Raw genomic sequence first — 25,220 nt, forward strand, 5'->3', positions numbered from 1 at the left:
TGCTCGCATGGAACATCGAAAACACTGTTTCACACCTCCTTGCTAATTATAAGTAGCAATTCTTCTGTCAGTTGTTAACTGAACTAGACAAAGATTCCAGTTATTTTGCCACAGTAATAAAGAAAGAAATGGAAGTACCTTTATGAATAGTCAAGAAACATAAACACAAATCCTTTCACGGTAGAAAAAGTTGTTTCAAAAATCCTGAAGTAATGCCTGATTGTTTGTTTTACAGAAGACTTGAAAATTGTTAAGGACTAACTGTGGACAACACTAGTGGTAAAACAGTTAGTCAGTGGACTGAAATAAGTATTATAACTCAAATAAAATCAACCAATTTTCAATTACAAACTTGGATTACACAAACATCCAACTAAAGAGGAGAAGAGTTGCTCAGACATGAAATAAGGAGATGCATATTTTATGAAATGCATAATTCAATTCATACTTACAACCAGTAATACTATTTATAATGTTCCATATTAAAAAAGCATCAGTAAAAATAAACGATTTAAGGGCTTTGTAGTAAATGTGCTGCCTGAAGGATCACAGAGCCCATTACTGCATTTTTAAAGCACTTTATATAGATATAAAACATAACATATAATTTGTCCACATTATCTCAAATTAATAATAATTACAGTGGCACATCCAAAATTAGCCTCTTCAGAACAGCACCCTATAAAAAAAAATCTCCCTTTCAGTAGGCAGGAGTTTTCAACTTATGAAACACATTTTTGGACTACATGAATCCATAACAGAAGGAGACAATCTTTACAATGTATTCATTCCACACTGCTATATGGTTAAGTCAACCTAGCTAAAAGTGGAGGATGACAGTGACCTGGTGTGTGATGGAAAAATACTCTAGCTAGAATCAGTGAGAACAGTTGGCTTAGAAAACTGAGTGATTAAAACTAATTCTAAAAGAAACAGCTCTGGTCTATCCAAAAAAGACTCTGTCATACAATGATAACATTTCACATTCTCTAATGTAAAATAAAATGCTTCCTTCATTCCATAGTTTAGATAATAGCTTACGGCTCATTTTCTTTCCATTACTCTGAAAGCCATCTGGCATTCATTTAAAAATAATTTTTCACTACAGGGCTCAAAGAATAAAAAGTTGCAATTTATTTTAAAATACATCATGTATTTCTTTCCAAAAGCCCTCCTAATACTGTTTCGCTTCTCTAAACTTGAATCTTAATCACTTCATACTATTTGATGTAATATCACTAATTCAGACAAAAATTAGGTCTGGAAGTACCAGGCACAATGTCTTTCTAGATCACAGCTGAGGGTACTGAGCACAGCAGTAATACAAGCAACTGACAGCTTTTAATGTGTACAGTCCAATAAAAGATGTAGAAGTAAACTGCCACTCAGCAGTACCACAGGTAAGATGATTGCACAGAAGATACAACAGACGCTTGCATCTTGGAGAGAAGGTTTGAGAAGCTGTCCTGGTATTTCACCTTCCTGGGCTGACCACATCTTCCTGCAAACAAAAGTGTACCTGTCCTTCTCTCTCTTTTTCAGATCTCATCTCTCTGACTTCCCCCAGGAGTCACCTTTTTTCACTGTAACTTTTTACCAAGTAATTACAAAGCCCAAGGGACAACAAGCTGTGAGGGAAAGCAGACAGACTGCCATAGCTTTAGGCCTGACCCAACGCATCTGCTACCATGAAGCTGGAAAGTGTACAGTCGTTACACTTCCCTATGGAGTGTAGCTGTCAGGAAGCATTGTATCTTCAAGTATGCACAGTGTGCATCTTCAAATAACCCCTATGTCTATGTTTAGTCTAAATCCACCAGCTAACCTGAAGACCTAACATGGGATTATCTCACACAACTGAACTGTCTCAGACCCACACTGGAGTACCACAGGTGTACCCACACTGGAACTAGTTGGTCCTTTTAGGTGTTAAAGGAAGGTAGTCGGTGTACTTGTAATGGAGTCAGTATGATTTACACCCATACTAGTAAATCAGAAAAAGCACAACCTAAAAGTGCCTATTCCCCTCCACTGACTAAAAGGGTGGCCTAGATGACAACCTCACTGTCATCAGATCCACTGTAAATGCTCCTGAAGTCACATTAGTTGATCAAGCAGAAAAAAAACATTATTTTGAACACTCAGATGTACCCTATCACTTCAAAAAGCTTGTGTTATGCCATACTTTGTCCTTCAGTATTATGCTACATACTTGCTTAAAGTATAATCCCACAAACCATAGTTTTCTTTTTTTTTGTTTTGTTTTTTGTTTTAAATGTTCTTGTTAATCTTCTTCCAACAACATGAATAATCCAGTTCTAATTCTGAGAAATCTTAAGCTCATTCAGTTTCACAGCACATGTGTATGCACATACCAAAATCTGAACTGCAGCCGATAAGCTGTCTAAAGGAAAATCTGGAAGTCCCAATGTAGAAGATTCTTGAGAGCAGAGAGTTGTAGCAAAAGACAGGAGCTGAGAAATTCTGCAAAGGAAAAAATAATTACAGTTTTATACATGCCATCTATATTTAAAATACTAAAGCCTAAAAAGTTAAATACAGTATAAGATCGGTATAAGAAGCTGAAACTATCTCTGAGCACAAATAAGTAATGTGTGATTGAAGTTCTAAAGCATTAAGAATTCATTATATGAAGGCTGCATATAAAAAGCTGTTTGAACATACACCCACACATATTAAAAACTTGTTCAGTTCTGGTCTCTAAGTAGTGACAGAGGTTATAAAAATAGCAAGGAATCCTGAAAGGACACCACATTTCTTCATTAATTTTGATATTTTTTTTTAATTATGAAAAATTACCTCTCTGCAGAAATGTTTGATCCAATTGAATACAATAGCTGAAGATGGTCCTGAAAATAGAACATAAGATCATACGGTAAATTCATTTTGGGGTCATACTGTGGGTCACAGCTCATGATGTATGAGACATTTTCTATTTTTTCTCTAATTTAGACATCAACAGTCTACTCATTCCTGGGCACAGAATAAATTTTACAAATGAAAAGAAATATTATTAAATCTTTCTTTTAGGGCTATATTGTTTCATTTTTTTTCTGCCGCAGCATTCCTTGGCAACTCGAAGCCTGCTTTTCAGGAATTTATTAGGTAGCAGTATGAAAAATGCCATTTAAGACAAATTTATTATTTAGGGATTCTTTTCAGAGGTGAGCTAAGTAAAATAATGTCAAAATATTAGCTCTACTCAGTACAGATAATCCAACTTTTCTGCTAGGACACTTACCTTGAAGGGCAGATGATAAACATCTCTAGCTTGAAATCTAGAGCGAAGGGGAGGATCCAAAGGGTTACCAGAATATTTAGGTACTGGCAGACCCAACGCTATTACTCGAAAATCTTCACTAACCCGAACAATCTTCCATGCATCTAACTCTGATTTTGTATGTTCCTAAATTAAAATAAAGCAACAGGGAGAAAAAAATACATCATTAAATACTCCTCAAGATTAAGCTGCAAATGAACTAACAGTCCTGGTCCTTCAAGCTGAATGTGGTATTGTTCTCATCTTTCATTCAGAGGGTCTTGAAAGCATTGAACTATTCGGATTTGTGGATCATAAAAGCAGGGTTCTCCAAGACAAACGTAGACAGAATGTTTGATTAGGTGCAGCTTTCAGGCCAATAGCACTTTGATCATGGACCCCACAGACAGTCAAAGTTCAGAAGCACTGTTACAAACTTGCTTTCACAAAAAAACAGAAAACCAACAGATGACAACAGTTATTTTATTCTGATACACTAGAAGTACATTACCATATCCCCCTCAAGAAAAAAAAAAAAGACTATAATTTGCATAAAAAGGTTGCATTTACAAAATATGCTTTAATGTAAGCAATAACAAAACCGGAACTATTACTAGGCTCCTTCACAAGAATTTGATGTTGTTTATTTCAGTTGTTGTCCTATAAAAGATTTAATGCATACAAAAAATGCACCCTTAAGCCTTTCTGCATCACAGTCAAGTCTTCCTTGAAACTTCCTGCAGATCTAGTTATTTAGTAATTATTCACACAGGAGAAGAGAAAATGAACATTAGCTTATATAATATCATACTCCCCAAACAACAAAACAACAATATTAGATTTAGTATTATAGCAAGAGATTTATTTAATTCTTCTATTAGCAGTATGCCTGAGGCACTCATTTTGAAACATTTTATCATTAGAAAAGTGTTAAAAAGGAAAAAAGAAAAGAGGAAGATGCTTTGCATAACTGCAAACAAATCCTGTCTGAATTTGAATTCTCATTTTCAGTCTTGATCACATTTTAAAAGCTCACTTTCAGATTCAATAATAATGCTTCCAACAATTTTATCTACTGAATAAATACTTTAAATTGTTTTCGGAAAAGGCACAGATCAGACTTGTGACCAGAGATGAGACATATAAGAAATTTCAGTATATTTTCAGAAATCTCCTACAGTACTAACAGCATCGTAGGCTAGTTCATGTAATCAGGATCAATGAGACGGCTTATTGCAAATGGCTTTTTATTTCACTTGGGTCTGAATCGTATACTTAACCACAGTTATGTATGATAGACAGAAACATGAGTGAGAAGAGATCAGACTGTTACAGCAGACCAACAGGCACATGACTGGAAACTACAGCACATAGAAAGTAAGATACAGCGTACTGGTGGAAACTTTCTGATGAAATGTACTGAGGTCCCCCAAAAGCCTGAGAAGTATCCACTCAAATTTAAGCAGTGGGACTCAAAGCCTGAAGAAAATGAAAACGGCTGAAGTAGCAACAGCAGCAGACACTAAAATCCTATCAAAAGAAAATTCGCTAACTATTCCCTATAATTTGGATTGGCTGTTCATGCATACTTTACTAAATTAAAGGTGAGACAGCACTGAGAATTATAGTGTTGCCCATATTGACCTCTCTTTTTGTTATTCTAACATTTTAAAAGCTTAGCAACAAGATTATTGCAATGTTGAAGCATTATCTGAACTTCATGGGGACGCTTTCAACTGCAATCTCTTTTTACAACTATATTTCGTTTACTCCCAGTGGCTTTTGCATTTAAGAAACATACATTCTTCACACAGATGACTGCTTTTCATGTGGACAGAGGGGATACAGATTAGAACAATCTTTTAATTGCAACTCGTAAAGGAATATTTGACTACTCACATAGCTTTCACCCTGCCGATCTCATCCCATATAACATCCCACATACGCACCGGGTCTGATTTCATGCGTTTGGCTTGTAACTACTATCCCCTTCGTAACAGCATAGGAAAGAATAGGAAAACAAAAAATAGAAAATCCAAATGACATTTCCCTACCTGCAGAAGTTTGTCATAACGTTCTGCAGACATGAGAAAGCGACCGTCTTCAAGCTGCATTTCCCTATTCTCCAACAAATTGTTTAACACAGGCAAGACATTCCGCTCAGCCTTCTCCAAACCTTCCAGCACAAGGATTCTGCCTTCTGTGGCTGCACGAACTGCACACTTTTAGAAAACAGAAAACAATGTTGGAAGAGAAATAAACATTACATTTCTCACGAAATCCTGCTGAAAAAGAATCTGCAGATACTTTGCAAAACTTTCCAAATTTTCATAAGAATCAATAAGATACACGTAAGTAGTGATCATGAAGAGTGACAGATGATTGTCTTAACAGTGCTTTATATTCATGAGCTGGACTTTTATCTTGTAACTGTTACACAGGCTGGAGAGAGAAAAAAAATCAGTTCTGGTGTCTTGTATCAACAGAAAAAAAAAATCAAAATATTGCAGACATATACTGGGAATACATTAAAATGTAGCACCTCTTTTTTTTTTATGTATACTGTTTTTTCAGGTATTTTAACATCATCTAACAATTCTGGGATAGCTATTTATAGAGAATACAGAGCACTGAGGTGGTTGTACACGTTTACAATCATATTAAAATGTTAAGAAACAAAAAGTTATATATTTCTTTGGATTATTCTGGTTATATATCAGTGTCATTCCATCACCAGTACATTACTTTAGTCTGACGAGAACGTCTGTTGAAACCAGATGTGGGAGATAAAATAAAACAATGCTATAAATAATCAGATGTTTTAAAATGTTATAAAATTAAGAAGATTTAGAATTCTGTTCCATGACCGAACACGGTTTTCTATAAGAAGAGAATAAAAACTTCGACTTTCACTTGTGAATTCTTCGGAGACTTTGGGATGGGAATTTTCTGTAGTTCATTTCATGAGTTGTTTATGTATGTATGTTTAATTAAGTGCCTAATGTATAGCCAGAATGTAAAACTGAACTCTGGTGCTGGTAATTTTGTGCGACTTCCTTGCAGTAAATGACATTCACTCAAGTAAATTAACTACACTTCATAACTAGTATTCATATTTACTGCCCAGTAAAAGATTCTGAAATTTAATGTTTTCTTGTCTATTTTCAATTTGCAGAAGTTTAGCCAAATAATAATGGGGCATGTGTAGGCATAGGCAATGTCAAGAGCAACTGAAGAGTTTTCCTTTGCATTCCTGTTACATTTTAACCTTATTTTCGACACGAGCACAGAGGCAAATGGAGTTGGAATGAAATTTCTTTCCAGTATATCTACTATGAACTCCTACAGATGAACCTTTCATGTGATGCTTTGTATGTATGATGAAACTTTCATCTAAGACGTAAATTTCTGATGAATATAATAGATGTCAAAGACTGGGACAGAAAGAAAGAAGAAACAAAGAAGAATGATGAAAAGATGCCAGAACACACACACACACACAAAAAAAAAAAAAAAAACAACCAGAACAAAAATAAGAATTACTTATGTAAAAAAAAAAAAAAAGTATAAAGGACAAAAGGAAAAATGTAAGACAGAAACAAAGAACAGTTCAGTGTAACAGAATTGATGCACGGTACAAGGCATGTGGCAGAATCAGAGACCTATCTGAGTAGAGAAAGATAACACTAAATTATAAGACTCACTAATTTAGTTGCCTCTCATGCACAGTATAGATGCATAAACAACTACTGGCAAAATTAGCCATACTGTAAGCTTTTAAATCACAACATCATTATTAAGACAGTGTTAATTCCTGCACCTAATCTGGATTAAAGCACAAATTACAGAAAAAACGCACTCACATTGTGTACTGTACTTGTACAGTACACATCTCCAGATCAAGTTCCCTTCCCTGACATTTTTAGTATCAAGCTTCATGATCAGTATCTGAGGAACCTGGAATAACCCCATCAAACAAGCAGTAGTCCTGAGATTGTTTCCCTTCCACTGAATCACTAATTCCTTCCAAAAGCAATCAGCATGTGAATTGATTTTACTGGTTAATTCAGAACATCATACTTCAACGGGCAATACAAAATTCCCCTCTCTTCATCCCATAAAAGTTGTATGAAGGACAAATTTTGTACTAACATTCTTCTCTAGACAGGTCACAGTCAAAAATCTGCTCCAACCTGCTTGAATAGAAATCCTGAGTCTCCTGCAACCAGTCCAATATTGTGAACAAAGAGCTATTTCGTCTAAACGCACTTTAGGGATACAGCCAGAATATGCTTTAACAAACATCTTATTTGCCAAGTTGGTTGGATTCTGCATATTATACGTCTGTGAAGACTTTATGACTGAGTTTTACTAGCCAGAGGAAAATACACATTCTGTTCATATGGTTTCAAAATATTTTCAGTATCCATAGAATCTTGTTAACTTGCATTGAGACATGCATGCTATGGATGAAGGCTTGCTGAATTAACAGGCTTCCAGTACCACGGAATCACAGAGTGGCTGAGGCTGGAAAGGACCTCTGGAGGCCATCTGCTCCACCCCCCCCGCTCCAGCAGGGCCCCCCAGCGCAGGGTGCCCAGGACCCCGTCCAGGCGCCTTGTGCCGCTCTCCCAGGAGGAGACCCCACAGCCTCTCTGGGCAGCCTGGGCCAGTGCTCAGCCGCCCGCCCAGCACACAAGCGCTGCCTGGTGCTCAGAGGGAGCCTCCTGCCTGCCCCTTGGTGCCCACTGCCCCTGGCCACCACCAAGCCTCTCTCCTGGGCTTGTATAATCTGGTATAGGTGTAGACCACAAATATCAGGAAATATACAACAGGATCTGGGGGTGCTGATTGATGCTCGCCTGAACATGAGCCGGCAGTGTGCTCAGGTGGCCAAGAAGGCCAATGGCATCCTGGCTTGTATCAGGAATAGTGTAGCCAGCAGGAGCAGGGAGGTGATCGTCCCCCTGTACTCAGCTCCGGTGAGGTCACACCTTGAGTACTGTGTTCAGTTTTGGGCCCCTCACTACAAGAAGGACATCAAGGTCCTGGAGCGTGTCCAGAGAAGGGCTACGAAGCTGGTGAAGGGCCTGGAGCACAAGTCCTGTGAGGAGCGGCTGAGGGAACTGGGGCTGTTTGGTCTGGAGAAGAGAAGGCTCAGGGGAGAGAGACCTCATTGCTCTCTGCAACTACCTCAAAGGAAGGTGTGGGGAGCTGGGGGTCGGCCTCTTCTCACAAGTAACCACTGATAGGACTAGAGGGAATGGCCTCAAGTTGCGCCAGGGGAGGTTCAGGTCAGAAATGAGGAGACATTTCTTCTCAGAAAGAGCAGTCAGGCACTGGGACGGGTTGCCCAGGGAGGTGGTGGAGTCACCGTCCCTGGGGCTGTTCAAGGAAAGGTTGGACGTGGTGCTTAGGGACATGGTTTGGTGGGTGACATCGGAGGTAGGGGGATGGTTGGACCTGATGATCTTGGAGGTCTTCTCCAACCTTAATGATTCTATGATTAACTTCAAGAAAGAAGGTGCTCTCCACCAGCAATACAATCTGGAAAAGCAGCCTAGTATGCTGTCTTTCCTGCTGCTCATCAGTTCAAAGGTTCAAAATTTAAAAGGAAACAATTTCCTCAACTTGGAAACTACTTGAAGTTTTTATTCAAAATTATGTTGCTCAGTACAATACTCCAAAAGGGATGCTATGGCTTGTAAAAGGTAAATATAGGTAAGCCAAAGACGATCAGCTTCAGGAATGGCTGAGTGCACAACCATGCTTCTTCACTTCTTAATCAAAGAATCCCCATGACAACAATAACATCAACATCATCTGGGTGCTAATTTACTGTGATGGCTTTTGTTGCTGTGTTGTTTTGTTTTAAACAAATTGTTCCTCTCGTATATTTTTAAAGCATATCTGAAATACTGGAAACTGTTCTCCAAAGTATAATGAAATAAATACACAACTCATCTACCTCTAAGGACCTTCTGAAAAGCACTATTAACATTAGAAAGCATAAAGTCTGCTCTTAAGACCAAAACAGCTGCATATCTCTGGCTGAGCTACGATATTTATGCATTCTATTTGGTAATGACTAGTAAATCTCTGCAATAAGCTAGGCATACTACAAGGCATCTTCTGAATCATTATTTCAGTTTTATCTGTGTATTGATGGATTGGTTTGGAAACTAAAATGCATAACAAATAAGAAGAAGGAAAGTAAGTTTGCAATCTGTCACTGAAAATCATTTTTTGAAAGATGCTTCCAAGAAACTCATCTTCGTAATTCTATAATGAAAACCCAGAAATAGCTGTGCCGTCTCACTCTCTCACTAGCCTCATTTTTTCAAAACGTTTAATATAAAATATAATTTAACAGAGGGGGGTTATATTATGCAACCGCGATGGTAAACCTGAGATAAAAAGTATTAATTCTTGTTAAAAGGCTGAGAGGGATTTGTTAAATGTTTATCTCCGGATTTATTGTAACTGCAGCCAGGGACTATTTTGCTCATCAGATGAAGAAACAAGCTCACTGCCGCCCACCGGTGCCCCTGTAGATCTGAAAGGATGGTTACCTGGATACCTGCACCAGGGAATACCTGCACTTGTAACAGACTGAGTTTCTTCTCCTAGAGCAGAAACCCTTAATACACTGTTACTCTCGTAGCAATGGCCTTGTGCAACAAATATGTAATGGAGATTGTGCACCCTGGTTTCATTCTGCACCCACAAAAATATATTTTTACCTTTAAAGGCGGAAATGCCTTAGAAACTAAACAACACTAAACGGGGTTTCACAGTCTTTTGCACAACTGAGCTCTTCCGCTTGAGCAGTGACAACTGCAGGAACCCCTCTCATGACATAAATCACAGTGTACAAGCACATGAACAAGCTTCAACAATGTCAGAAAGGGAGGAAGGACAGGAAATAGCTCAACGTAATGCACATGCTGAACTGCACAAACACCAGAGAAATATGGACATTTTTGCAAAACTAACCAAAATAGTTTGCAAGAGCATAAGAACTTTAACAGTGTTATTTGAAATACCATCACTGAAATCTGTTAATTTTTCCTCAAGAAAATGCATACAATAAAATCAGAAAACTCTAGTCACTTCAAAATCAGTGAGGAAGATTTTGAGGGGAACTATAAGTGGTTTTATATTTTCAAACTTGTGCATCTTTTTGAATACAATATACAAGCTATGTTTCAGAACTGTATTCCAAAAATGCTACTGAAAATTGATGAGCAGTAATTAGTAATTAAAGTGTCTCTTTTTCCAGGAGCTACCTGGAGATATTTTATATATATATATATATATATATATTTTAGAAGATGAGTGCCCTTTCTCTGAAAACTGGATCCCTGTAATGACATCTCAAGCCCAACAACCAATATTACAGCATGGAAAAATATCAGAATAAGTAGCTCAGTGAACAAGAGAACTAAAGAGGTAAGGTTTCCCTACATCTGCAGCCTGCTTTTCAGATGTCCCTTCCAGTGTAGTATCTTGTTCCCTCCACCCGCACAACATCCCACACAAACTCATCTACCAAGATCTTTCCATTCACTCCTGTATCTCATACACGTTCCAACAATGATATGTCCAGATGTCTCTTATGGTTAAAAAAAATAAACATAAAAAAATCTTTAGCTGCCATCTGGTAAAGGCAACACTAAAATCTGTCTGGTTTTGAGCTAACATGATGCTGCCTGGCTGCAGCAGGCTAACACAACTTAAACTACTAAATTCATGGTGCAGAAATGGGGGGTGGGCATTAATTTGAGTCCTTGTAACCTACCAAGCTACCAGATGTCACTAAACGCAGACAAAATTGTTATCTTCTAAATTTTGTTCGGTGGGTCAAGCTTTAAAAAAAAAAAAAATCAAATTTTTCAAATGTAAATCATTAAAACTAACCAACAGCTAAAGGATATTGAGAAAAAAAAAAAGACAGGGATACAGAATGGATTACATGATGAGCTTTTCTTCCTTGTTTTACTGGGGAAGGAAGAGGGTATTGCCCAAGACTCGTAATTCTCTGAAAATGACTCAGGTTACTCTTTTAAGAAGACATAATGGAACTGATCAGATCATCAAGTTTTCTGTAATACTTATATGGAAATAGCAAGAAATTATCTACAAATTTAGATACAGAGTCTAAAGATAGATGTACAGACAGATGTCAAGATCAGTGAAGCATATAAGGCTGTCACCTATTGGGGAATCTACTTTACTAGATTTTAAAAATATCTGGAGGTTAAACAGCACGTCTAATCATATGCCTCCACTAAAGAATATCATTTAATATATTTGTTCACTTTTTAGAACGCTCAAGTCCTTCGTTATTGTTTTCCCTCAGGAGTTTAGCAAACAGGAAAGCAGTTGAGCAACACTGAGATGGATGAGTACATAATGAAGTAACAAAATAATTCCTCCAAAATAAAAATATTGTCAAAAATTTAGCAGTGAAATTAAGGGCTAATAAAGACCACGTTCAAACGATTTCAAGGCAATAATGCCAAACTTATTAGAAAAACTTAGTTTTTCTTTAAATATTTGTAAAATCTGGTGTTAGTTCTTTAAAGTCACATTTAATAAAAAAAACTACCAAATGCATAATGACATTCAAAGATGATATTTAAAACAGACCTACTATTCATCTGAGAATGTCTATTCTTTTTTTTTTGTTAATTTTTTTTCCACTTTGCAGACTACGATAAACTATTGTTTTGCGCTTAACAATTTAGACCACAAATATACTGAGTTATATATGTTCAAAACATGATGTTTGGGTTTTATTAAAAGCAATAAAATAGTAATTAATGTGGTTATTCAAATAAAAAAGTAAGTGAGGAACCAAATCATTCAAACATTTTCTTCATCTGTAACGGGGGGCTCTATCTTCATTCTTCAGTCTACCTCCCCTGCTGTGACAATCGAGTGTTTTCTTTTTCTCCTCTGAGGCTAGGAAAATTACTGGGTAGACTGCACTTGTTTTTAATAATACTGCTATTTACTCGTTAAAAAAAAGACAGAATTCACAGTATACCATAGCACTATCAGCCAGGCTGGTTAGTATTGAAAAAGGGATTTCAGATGTCCAAAGTAGAAATGTTTTCGTGGGGAAAAATGGCCTGAACCAGTCAGCACCTCATTCACAATTCAGTCTCGTAAGTCAGAAGGAAAAGCAACTAAAAAGGAACAACCTAAATTCAATGGAATTTCAGATCACAAAAAACTAAGCTACAGTTCACTCTAGGAAATGAAGCAACGTACGGTAAGATCATAAATAATGTTAACGTGACAAGAATTGGAACAGTTTTATTTCTTAGTCATTGATTTTAGCTTCCTCCACTTTTTTTTTTTTTTTTTGAACCACCACAGATCAAGTGATCTGCTTTATTTCCATCACTCCTTCCCCTAACACTATAGCAGGTGTTTTAGAAATGGTGACTGCAAACTGTATTTACAAGAGAACAGGTAACCACTTAGACAGGATTTGGCCCTTTCAGCCAATTTACACCAGGTTCATCAGGATAATGGTAAGTTTACATCAGGAACATGGAAGAGCTTGCATGTTGGGCAGAGAGGATGCCCAGGAGCAAATGATCTGAGTTTCTGAAAGGATTTGCCAGTGCAATTACCTACAAACAAAGAAACCTAGTTGTTTTTTTTTTTAATCTTCATTCTACATGACACTTGTCTTCTGGACAGGAATAAGGGAGATGAGTTGTTTGATTTTTTCTGTCTGACGAGTAGCAAAGTAAAAAGGAAATTAAGTTCTTCACAGATACCTAAAAAATGATAAGGGTACTGTCACTGGAAAATCACTTTGATTCAGAGCACTACTCATCAAATCCACGTTGACTATGAATGTTATGACCCCACATATTACAAAGTGTATGTATGTTCCTGCATTGTAGAAACACTAGCTGAAAAGAAAGTGGAACACGCATGTAACAGACACAAAAAAATGAAACCGCACGGCTTAGACTTTAACCTGTAAGGAATTACAAATATACAGTCCTAATGGTCCTTACACTACATCACAGCCATTTATCTCACAGAGCTTCTACATAAAATACTGGATTCTTAACTGCTAACCTAACAGGTCCAGTTAAATGATGGCTTCAACCAAATACTCTTGGCTTCTACCTAGTATTTCTCTGTTTTCTGTGCAGTGCTGGTCAGAAGAAGAAAATTAATAGTAGCATTCATACTTCTCCAGCACTGCATTCCAAGGCAATAAGTTAACAAATCACAAAATTACAGTTTGCATTCACTGCATTTTTTTTTAAACAGATGAATTATTCTTGCCCATCTCTTTGCTAGAGTATAAAGAGTTTTTGTGATACGTTTATACATACATATACATATAAATGTATCTATACACACACAGAGGCTCAAATGTGATTATTGTTTCAAAAAATTAACCTCACATCCTACTTTTGTTTATTCATTTATATTATCTTTCTGATCTCTTTTGATTAAAAGAAACCAAACTCAATTCTGTGTAGTGCTACTCCAGTGGGTTTTATGTCATGTTCATTTTTCAGGCAGGATAATTTAAGCTGTCATTTCTGTTACTCTGGATGTTTAATTGATTACTACATCAAGTCTCCCAAGTCATAGCAGAAGATCACTTTTCTGGTATCTTGACAATCAATTTTGCATTTTATCATTGTATAACCTAAGATGCTGGTGCAGTGGGGGATGCAAAGATATTCTATTATAATGGGTATGCTCATTTAGTTCAAAGATACACGAATACTGAGCCTAACTCTTTGTAAACACAGAAATGGCCATGATATACGTACTTATTCATTCAGTGTGTACAGCTTAATTAGCAAATATTCGAAATGATATTATTTTTGTAATTTTTCAGCATATGACCATATAATACTTTTCCACTTATTTGATCCTCAGTTAGTTTAACTACACTAAATGGAAAGGATTGTTCACATAATAAAGTGTTCTGTGTTTGGGAAGTGTGTTTCATTTAATACAAAAGCTGGAAGATGCAGGGTAAACAAAACCAGGCATTCCAGGCAATACAGTCTGTGGCACAGTCCTGGAGTGACATGCCTCTCAAGCACAAAGTGGCTTAGATTCCCTCCCAGTTGCACCCACTGCATTCTTTTCATGTAGGATTTCCTTAGTTGCAGCAATTAAAAATATAGGAGGCTGTAGTAATAAGACTTTAAACCAGAGGTGTGACTTCTATAGCTGTACACGCATGATAAAAAGCAAAACTGAATCAGAAATGGCAAAAAAAAAAAAAAGGTCAAATATCAAATCTAATTCTATTAATTTTGAAAACAGGACAGACTGAAATAAGAATCTCCACACTGGTTCAATCAAGTTGGTGGCTCACGTACAAAGAGCTAAAGAAACAGAAAGCCACTGTGCAAGAAGAGCTGTTTTATCAATAACTAAATTGAAACTGCCAGTTAAATATTTAAGTAATAAAAACTAATCCAACTAACTACTTGAGATGCAACATACTTAACCCATGCACTAAGTTACGGAACAAAGTCAAGAGGTTACTTGTTGTTTCAGTAAAAACAATAATGACATTTCTGAGTCTTTTAACAGCCAATTAACAGACAAAAAACAAAATTAGTGGTCTATGGTAAAGACAAGAAAACAGAACTTTCTGCTGTCAGTACTTAAATGAAAACAAATAATTCACCCTTACCCCATTATAAATCCTTTATTTTACATAATTGTAACTGGGAATTAATTTGATAATTCAAAGCTTTCCTTTATTTTAATGGTGCCTAGTCATTCATTTGGTTTTCCCTATTTCTGATTTTGAAATGTATATATATATTTTTTTTTTCTTATCAGATCTCTCTTCTAACTTTATAATTCCAGAACTTCTCCCATTTGATTCACTCCAGCACTAACAAATGCTGATTTGTGGAGATATGTGATACACTAGCCCTTCAATATATACGCATCACTGCGGAACTTCAATCGCTGCCTTTGAGTCACCATCTTCCAAATCTATCTGAAATAACTACTGCCATCACATTCAGTAACTTCTTGTTAAAATAAATCAGATGTTTTGAAACGTCTGAGATATGCATTTACACTATTTAATCTGTCCCTATTAAATGCAGAGCTATAAAAAACCATAATCCCTTAACAATCACTCACAGACAACTTTGCAAACCTTTGTGGGTCTGCAAGCCTGATGATTCACTATATTAAATTTATTTCTGGTAACAAGATGCCAGTTTTCATTACAATATATTATCATTCAAGGTGTAAGATAACTACATTATTATGCTGTAAGTTGCAGGCAAAGAGGCTCATCTATCTCAGACAACTAACAGCTAAGTTTATTTGACCCACAGATTTCACACAGAGGACGTTCTGGAAAAGAAGACTTTTAAGCTTTGCTGTCTTCTCTTTGGTGTCATGAACAGCAAGAATGCAATTCCACAAGAAAGGAAATGGTGTATAAATCTGAAAAGCATAGCTTGTATCTTCAGTCTCTCGTGAAAGTTCACCTTTTCTTTAGCTCATCTATGGCAATGGAAACAATCCAAGCTCATTCAGGAGTATTTTCTTAAAGCTACCTGCTGTTGCTTTCTCTGTCTTGAAACCGTTCATGGTCTGTGGTTTAAGGAAGAGTAGTGTCTAGTTTCTGTAATGTTTTGAATTGGTAATTGCCATCCGAAAACCTTCAAATTATTAAATGAACTAAAATTCAACCTCTGTGTAACCTGTAAAACTTTATTCCCTGTTATTACTAAGATATAACTAAATCTGTGATGGTTCTAAATATAGCTACGTACTATACTTTGTGTCTTTAATTAAAATGGAGGGCTAGAAAACTTCAGCTAGAACATCACTATCTGTCAGGTGCATCTTTCATGTTTCTAGTATTTAAAATGTATTCATCTAAATACCAAGGATTTATCTTTCCCTCCGAACTTAAAGATACATAGATTATTATGGGTGCTGAGTATCTTATGAGCTGAAGATTCCTACTGAAGATTCTTACATGATTCCTACTGGTTTACTTGGTATCTTGCTAGAAGAAAATCCCAGTCTGAAATACTGCCATGCTGGATTCTAGTAAAACCCTTTTAACGACAAATGTCCAACAGATAGAGGGAGATAGGTAATCTTAGACCTTTACCTTAGAAAGGTAATCTTTACAGACTGTTCTTACTTAAGTGAGATCGTTCAAAAGAGCTTGTACAAAATGAAGCAAACTGCTTCATATTTACATTGGGATCAAAACCTTCACACAAATAAACAGTTAACAGATTATCTCACATCTTGCCAAGGTTTGTACAGTCCCTAGAACAGTGGCTTGTATAAATGTAAGTTAACTAATGCTTTTACCCTGAGGAAAAATTTACTTGAACTATCCTGTAGTAAGCATGAGGATAGGACTGTCCATAACAGCAGTTAGTCATGGAGCTCATATGAGTTACTGAGTTAACCTCCCAGTTTGCACGATGAATTCATCCTCTGGTAAATGAGAAGTCATTTACAGCCCTAATTCACAGTACAGTACGTTAAATTATCTCATATTGTGCAACCCTCGTATTTCCAGATAACCATGAAATAATTTGAAGTCCTGCAAGTAAAAAAAAAGTTATCCTTCAATCTGAGGATCATCCATCATTCATAGTCATTTTGTCATGGTTTCAAAAAAAATTAAAATACTGAGAGAAGATCTGTGATTTTTTTTTCTTTTTAGAAAGGGGGAAATATTTCTTGAACAGAAAATAAATCTTTTATGCTTTCTTTCCTCTTCTGCTCCCATCTTACTTCCCACCCACAAATCACTCATATGATGGTGATATCATTAGCCTCTATAGTACTAACAACTGAAAACTTCTTTAGATAACGCATTTAAATTCACACTACATGAGAGAAACTGACTCGCTGTATCTATTTATGCACATAACTTATATACAAATTTTCAGTATCTAGGAAAACAGACATTCTAAACAAATTATATATTTTACCTGTATAATCAAAAGGGAGACATGACATTGATAAGAGACAGAAATAAAGACATTTCTCTTTGACAAACAGAAATCTTACCTAACCTAAGTCACTCTGTGGTTGTACTAAATGAGCTGATGAGCTGGGGAAATACTGATAGCAGGAGTATTTAAATCATTATTTCAGTCTAGATCAGAAGTGAGCTTCTGAATCAAGTCTCTATTTACTGTGCTTGGGTTTCACAACACAGAGCAGTCTTAACATACATGAACTAGACTCTTTTCCAATTAAACTAGATCAAAAGATTTATTTTAGAAATACATCTGATGTGCTACAGGTGTCAGGCAAGAGATATACCAAGAGAAGTGCTTGTGAAACAACAGCCTAGCTTGCACAGAACAGGTTTCAGAGCTTGTTACTGAAGCACACTAAAAAACAGTCTCCCTAATTCAACCTAAATAAAAGAGTGCAGCCCTGTGGTACTGCTACAAGAGAGAGTAATCTTGGATTTTGGTAAAGATAACATTTTCACTAATAAAAAGATCAAGAGCGTTATATGAGACTTCCTAACTACATCAGAAACATCAGTCATTTTGTAAACCATGTAATAAGTTCTCATCATTTAAACCGTTGTTTCCTTCAAACTAGTTGTAAACAAAAATTCGGTGGTGCGCAACCGCAACTTGCCTGATCGAGATAAAAAGCACTACCATCTCGGATCTCTCGTCGCTGTTTGAGGTCTGTTTCTGTGGTGTCCCTTGACAGCGCAATATATTCAACCTCCCGCTTTGTTAGTTCCTATGGACAACATTCAGAGGTTATTACAAAAATAAAGCTATAACCGCAGTAAGTGAGCTATAACAATAGGCCTAATGGTATAATTGTACAAAAGAGCTCCAGGCAGCAGCACAGTGATCTGAAATAACTCTGAACAAAATCTAATATCTCTTATTTTTAAAATGTTTACAGTGTGTTCCGCCTCAAACAAAATGGCATGAATTTCTGCTCAATAAAATTTATTTTCCCCAAACCTGTTCTAAAAATATAATAACCAGCTACATAGCTGTTCAACCGAACATCTATAAAGTCCTCTAAGCTAATTTTCTGGATGCTGAAAAACTATCAGCATCTGCAAATCATGAATAGAAATCAGAAGACTTCCATAAATCTCAAAAGCTTCAATTCTATTACTGCTCAGTAATACTTGTACTGTTACATGGTTGTGATTATTACCTGCACATACTTTGTCAATACACTGATGAACTATATTGTTCTCATCCCCTCTGCCTTTAGTATCACAACACGCAGTTTACTTCTGTAAAATCGTAGACTGTTTCAAAATGGTGAATCTTCAGATTATTATTTTTTTTATTTATTTTGATTCAGTAGGAGCTATACTTAGGTTTTTCTACCTTAAAGCAAAAACAAACAAACAGAACACAACACACATTTATACCCGATGTTCCTGCTACTTCTGTATCTGGGATATCACGCATTCTGCTAGCAAACAGATTCATGATGAAATACCCTTAGCCCTTACCACTCAGCTAAAAGTATAAGAAACAGATCTCTCTTTAGAGGCAGCTTTTAATTATAGTTGTTAAAAAAAAAAAGGCAAAAATATGGAAAAAACAGAACTATTTAATTTTCATTTTTTCTGTACCTACTAGGTTACAAAGCCACCAATTCCTCTATGATGCAGGTAGGTACACTCTTTTTTTGTTGTTATGAGTAATATGAAAACAAAAAAAAGGGGGCACCTCCATTTGTGATACTTCTGCCCAACGAGAGTCTGGACAGAGCTTATGGCAGAAAAAGCCCTACCCACATCATCTTTTTGGACAGACAACCGCTCCTCTTACCGATCATTTAAGGGCACCAATGACTTAAATGTGAAATCTTGCACATGGTGCTGCCATGGTTCATGCAGATGGATGTAGGCAAGCACTTCCCACATTCCATGAGCGGATCATACACACGTCTCCTCTTCCTAATCACTCATGATAACTGTTCCCAAATGTTACTCAGAACACTCCTCTCCTAAATCCTTTTCTTCATTTCTTTTTTTATATAACGAAGCAAAAACGATTTGTTGTCTGTAACAGCAGGCAGATATCTTAATCTAACATACATAATGCCTAGAACAAACTGTTTCTCCATTTGTGATAGCATATGGTAACACAGTTTTCCAACTATTTTTTTCCCCGGAGTTTAGACAGAAAAACATGTATTAAAATGTCTGTACTTTCTATTCATCTAAAACAAACTGAACTCCGGAAAGCATGTTTATGGAAAAAGTTATTTACCTCCTAGAACTGTTTGCTGTTAAGACTTCCTAGGACTACGTTCCAGAGTTTGGCTAGTAGAAGAGTATCTAACTGACATTAATGACTATTTCTCCAAGAATTTAAACCAACATACATACCAGATACTGCATGGCAATAGATCGCCGGAGGGGCCCAGGAGGACCAATAAGGAAGACATCTTGGCCGAGAAGATCTTTCTGCATTATCCATCTTAAATGCTGTATTACAGACTGGGCCAAAGAATCTGTCACTTTGAAAGAGAAATAAAGATAAGAGCATATTTAATTCCAAACGTGTTAGAGATACCTGGCCATTTATACATTTTTTTTGTTCTTATCTCCAAAACCAAAACAAAGACACAAATATGTGTCCCCCTAAAGCTAGATAACTGAAGAGCAGGGGATTCCAGGCACAGTTCGTATTAGTTTACATCAGTTTTACCAGTTTTATTAGTTTACATTTACTACTTAGTTTACATCGAAGTTGATATACCTATCTTACCCACTGCCTTTCTCTCTGCGCAACTTCCTCCTTTAAAAAAGTAAAACAAAGAAGTTGTCGATCCTCATTTCACATTGAGCTCATCAATGCAAAGACTTGTCAGCTTCAGTTTTATATAATAAAGATAAGCTATTAATGATTTGTAAAAGACTCATCCAACCTATAACCCAATGCTTCTGTGAATCATGAACTTTAAAAAAGTAAATACTATGCTTGCATCACACTAAATAGATTAATTTTCAGGATATATTTAACTTGCTACTTCCTTAAAAGACAACTGCACTCCTGCTTATATTACACGTCTCAGAAATGAGCAAAAAGCACTAACTAGCACGGGAGGAGAGCAAGAACACAAGCAAGCCAGGAGGGAGGTTTATTTATGCATGTGTGTATATGGTTGCTTTCAGAACAATCTGACAAGAGCAATGATAGGGTTTGAAGCTAGGGCTTCAAGGGTGGTGCCTGGGATGCTGTAGATGCATCTGAAGTGCAGTAAGAAAGAAGCAGGAGAAGATGAAATCTTCAAATTAATAGTTGTTTATTTACCTTTTTTTCAATGTGGCTGCTGGTTGCTATTAGAAGCCAAATTTTTAAGAAACAAGCTTTGGTTCTACCTTAGCTTTCCTGAGGCAGGGGAAAGGGCAAAGTTAAAAGACAGCACGCAATAGTGCCCTTCAACTCACAAGGCTTCCAATTCACCTCTGTGTTTTTGTGAATCACAATCAAAATTAATTTTTATAAAACCACAGAAACAGTACAAGATTTTATGAGGTTTAAGTAAGATTCTTCAGCATAAGGATGACTAAGGAAAATTTTATCAAAAATTTTAAGTGAAGACGTTGATCTGTCACTCAGGAAAACCATCAGAAATCTTCTCCCACTTCCAGTGAAATCTACCATATCCAATGTGAACCAGATATGAACCATACCAATATGAACAGAAATAACACACACATAAATAAGCAATCTATGTGTTAGGATTATCAGATTAATTGTAAACAAACATCTCAGGTTGTTTTGTTTTTAAACAGCTGTCATGAGCATGCGCAGGATTATTGAATATGTTGTTCTCTCCTATGTTGGTGTGTTAAAGTTGTATGAATGTAAGAGTATTTTCTCCTTCTCTGCTGCAACACTGTTTTTTCCCAAAGCTATGCACATCACACGCACCGCAGGCCAAATGCAAATAGGTGCCTCACAGAGAACAACACGTTCCTTTGTTAGATTCTCAGAAAATTAACAAAGTTCTTATTACATATATTTCTCACAAAATAAAGGCTAATGCAGCACACTAGAACTGCTCTGTCCAAATTTTGCTGCTTTAAAAGTATGGTAATTTGAAAAGCACCACACAAGTAAGTGTTTTATTAAAGGTACCATTAAAATTGCAATCAGATCTCACTGAGAAGGCACATTCATTATTACTTCTACCTGTTGTATGAATACACTGTGCGTGCCTCTAGGGCATTTTTGTAACAGCTGTTAAAAAAAAAAATGTTACATTACCTAAATTGGACAAATAAGCTTGCAAATCTTGCTGAAACACTGAATTCTTTCATGTCAAAAGTCATGCATTGGAAGCATTGACAGAGCATGACAACAAACGCCTCTGGTGTATTTCACATTAATATGTGTAGCTATCTTTTTTATTTTTAGGATGGCCTCAAGAAAAAACTCGGGTCAAGCTTAAAAGCGGCACCATAAATAGAAACAGGATTTAAGAACGTTCAGCAGCATCTGCAAGACAAACTGTCGTGTAAAAGAGAACATAAGCACACAGCACTCAAAATCTAAGTCTTAGGAACATGACCCCCGCCAAACATTAATGTATTTCAGTGCACTTATGTTCTCTTGGTTATATTTAAAGAGTACAAATGTGCTCTGAAATACAAACATGCAAAATGCCACCTTAAAAAAATCAACCATGATTTCCTAACCTTGCTTTTGGGGAAAAAGTCACAAAACACAGAATGCCTCATTGATAAAGTTTCTAGAAAGTAGTTTCATTGCTTCTTCATTCAAATCATTCTTCACGTGTACAGGTCACAGATGGATCAATTATAATACGTTTTTAATACGTTTCACACCGTCAGTACACTGCCCATTTGCAAACTCATTCAAAGGAAATCTGCTAGGAATAATGCCGAGAATTCAAAGAAAGCATTTCCTAAAGTGATCTTCCATGACAGCAGCTTCCACTTTTCAGTTCCTTCTACTCTAACGTGCAATATCTGTACATCTCTCCAATATATTAACCCTATTTCAGTTTTCCAGTTATTTCCTTCTAAAACCAGGAAAATATAAAATCTCCTTTGCACACATAGTCTATACTGCATAAACTATTTCCAAAGCACAGGACACTTTTCAAAAGAAACGTCAGATGTACACGTGCAGTACCTTGTATGTTATTTCCGTATATTTAGACTACTTTTACTGTGGTATCTGCATTGCAAAGCTTTTATGTCTAATACAACTTGAAAAAAACCCTCTCTGTTCAAGTACTCTATGTTAACTTTACTGCAAGAGGCACATAATCATTTTCTATGACATTTCGAAGACAAGGCAAATTAGCTGAAAAAAGCATCAGCATGTATATTACAGCAGTTTTTATTAATTATCCCATGAGTCAGATAACATCTAATGCAAACTGGGTTTGCACAAGCTGTTTAGTGGCACTCTGCTCATTTGCACTAGCTGAGTAGCTGGCCCTATACTCTTAATCTGCAGGGTGGTGCGTAGGAAGCCTCTACAGCGTATTCTCAGACACCATCTGGCACATGCAGAAGAGTAGTCAGTGCTACAATTTGCTATTCCTGTGCATTGAGGATGGCCGGAGAAAGAAATGGCATTATACCACTGCTTCACGTGTGGTAAGAAGAACACCACCTAGAAGAATCTGCACAAATATTTTGTAAAGTGAGCAGCGAAAGTGGAACTGAGAAACCCCCGAATAAAGAAAATGTTTTAGATAGATTTTGCAGGCAATGTAGCAGCTGCTGTTGTTGTTTCATCCACAAATCAGCTTTTGATAAAACCAAGACTGAAATGGCTATGCTAGCCTCAGAAATTTTCCTGTTCACTCATACTTGAATTCTTGGCACATGCTACACTCACTGAAGCCGTAAGATTCGCTAGAGATAGCAGACAGTATCTGCTGGCAAGTTGTTGTGTCCCACCTACAGAAGAAATCCCATAAATGACGGAAACACCTACCTCTTCCCACTGCTCAGATGCAGACATAAATAAACCAATTCCCAAGAATATCTATTCCAGATGTGATACAAAATACGTTAGAGCTCATGTCCCTGGATGACTCTGGTTTGGTGAATCACAAAATAGCCAACAGGCACTTCGAAGACACCAGTGTGTGTCATTTGAATAGAATAAAAAAAGACCACTGCATACCCAAACCTTTGCTATAGCACACATTCGGAGTTCGAGAATGGTTCTTCTTTTTCAGGAGATGCAAAAGTTCATGAGAGGAAAAAGATCTCCCTCTCTTCTGGTTCCTGAGGGGCTCCGTCAGTTTACACCGCCATTTGCAGCACATGCAGTGTAGGGGGGTGGCTACTCTATAATACGGTTGAAGAAGCAGGGGACAAGGAGGGAGGCCTTTGTCTAAAAACATAAACATATTTTTTAAGAGGGTAAATAGTCAAAAAAAAAAAAAAAAAAAAGAGCTCTCCAAAGATGCATTTCACAACTTTTTCATGTTAGGGGGAACATAAAGGAACAGTGTGCATTGCCCCGCACACTGAAGAAGGCAGGGTGGCTGAGCTGAAGAGAAAGGCACTCATGTGTGGCCTGCTTTCAGCTGCTTTCATTTAGCACTTTACAAGGAAAACACTGCTGCTCTTCCAATTTTATGCTGATGCACTAAGCCCAAGGAGTTTTCAAAGTCTCACAATGTGGTTGCATCAGAGTCAGTTTTCATTGGAATACTGTTTTTCCTCGTAAACTTTTCATGGAAACGGCCTTCATTCCAACAATTTTTGTTCTTGCGGTGGTAGAGAAACAAGTTGGGAGTCTTTTCAGGGGTTTAGAAAGGGGGAAGTTACCTCCCTGGATAACACTGTAAACCTACTTATCATTAATTCCTCTGAGCCAACTGCTTCACAGGAATGTGTAACATCTGCATAGGCAGATCATTCTCTCCATTTGAGTACAAATGAAAAGGGAGTATACAGGAATCATGTAAAATCAAACATCTTTCGGAAAGAACACTGAGTGGGATTCAGAAGACTAAGTTTCTCTTAGTGACATACAAATATGCACTACCCGAAAGGAAGGTGTGGGGAGCTGGGGGTCGGCCTCTTCTCACAGGTAACTAGTGATAGGACTAGAGGGAATGGCCTCAAGTTGTGCCAGGGGAGGTTCAGGTTGGAAATGAGGAGACATTTCTTCTCAGAAAGAGCAGTCAGGCACTGGGACGGGTTGCCCAGGGAGGTGGTGGTGTCACCATCCCTGGGGGTGTTAAAGGAAAGGTTGGACGTGGTGCTTAGGAACATGGTTTGGTGGGTGACACTGGTGGTAGGGGATGGTTGGACCACGTGATCTTGGAGGTCTTTTCCGTCCTTAATGGTTCTGTGGTTCTATAAACGAAACTGTTCTTAGCTGGATGTACAATTCATTGGAAAATACACAGCCAGAGCAGTTATCTGCAGCTCTGTGTCCAGCTCAAGGGCCATATTATGTCTGCTTTTGAGCGCAAGAGCTCAATCCAGCACAGATACATTCAAGTCATTCTAGAAAAGACCTAGAAGAATGTCTAGAAATTTTAGAAGACAAGGGGAAGGTAAAGCTACTGGAATTCAGCCTAGAAAAGAAATGAATGAAAATCTTAACAGTTGTTTTCCAATATACAAGATGCAATCACAGTGAAGAGAAAAAGTAATCTGTACATCATGGTTATGGTAGATAGAGGGAACCCCAATGAATTACAAGTGTGTCCAAAAAGGTCTAAATGTGGTATCAAAACTTTTTTTTTTTCCCCACACACACAAAGAATCATTAATTATGGAAGCAATTTGTGCAGATTGGTTGATTGGTTCTGGAATCTACATCGACAGCACACTGTAAGAATACAGAGGGTAAATAACTACCAGGAATGGTTCGGATGCAGCTGACCCTGCTCTGAGGCACAGGGACAGTCTGGA

General features: G+C 37.0%; 1 protein-coding gene across 3 annotated transcripts in view; it reads right to left on the reverse strand.

Moving 5' to 3' along the window:
- The window catches only part of VWA8 (von Willebrand factor A domain containing 8), a 197,553-nt gene that overhangs the window by 157,478 nt on the left and 14,855 nt on the right, over positions 1 to 25,220 (reverse strand). For all 3 annotated transcript variants that reach the window (XM_048047696.2, XM_066988216.1, XM_066988225.1), the window contains exons 3-8: positions 19,683 to 19,813; positions 17,945 to 18,055; positions 5,335 to 5,502; positions 3,263 to 3,427; positions 2,821 to 2,870; positions 2,376 to 2,484 (exon numbers count right to left, since the gene is read on the reverse strand). In XM_048047696.2, coding sequence (XP_047903653.2) covers positions 2,376 to 2,484; positions 2,821 to 2,870; positions 3,263 to 3,427; positions 5,335 to 5,502; positions 17,945 to 18,055; positions 19,683 to 19,813 — 734 coding nt within the window. The remainder of the gene's footprint in view (positions 1 to 2,375; positions 2,485 to 2,820; positions 2,871 to 3,262; positions 3,428 to 5,334; positions 5,503 to 17,944; positions 18,056 to 19,682; positions 19,814 to 25,220) is intronic.

Source organism: Anser cygnoides, chromosome 1 (genome assembly GCF_040182565.1).
Source record: "Anser cygnoides isolate HZ-2024a breed goose chromosome 1, Taihu_goose_T2T_genome, whole genome shotgun sequence".
NCBI classification, from domain to species: domain Eukaryota; kingdom Metazoa; phylum Chordata; class Aves; order Anseriformes; family Anatidae; genus Anser; species Anser cygnoides.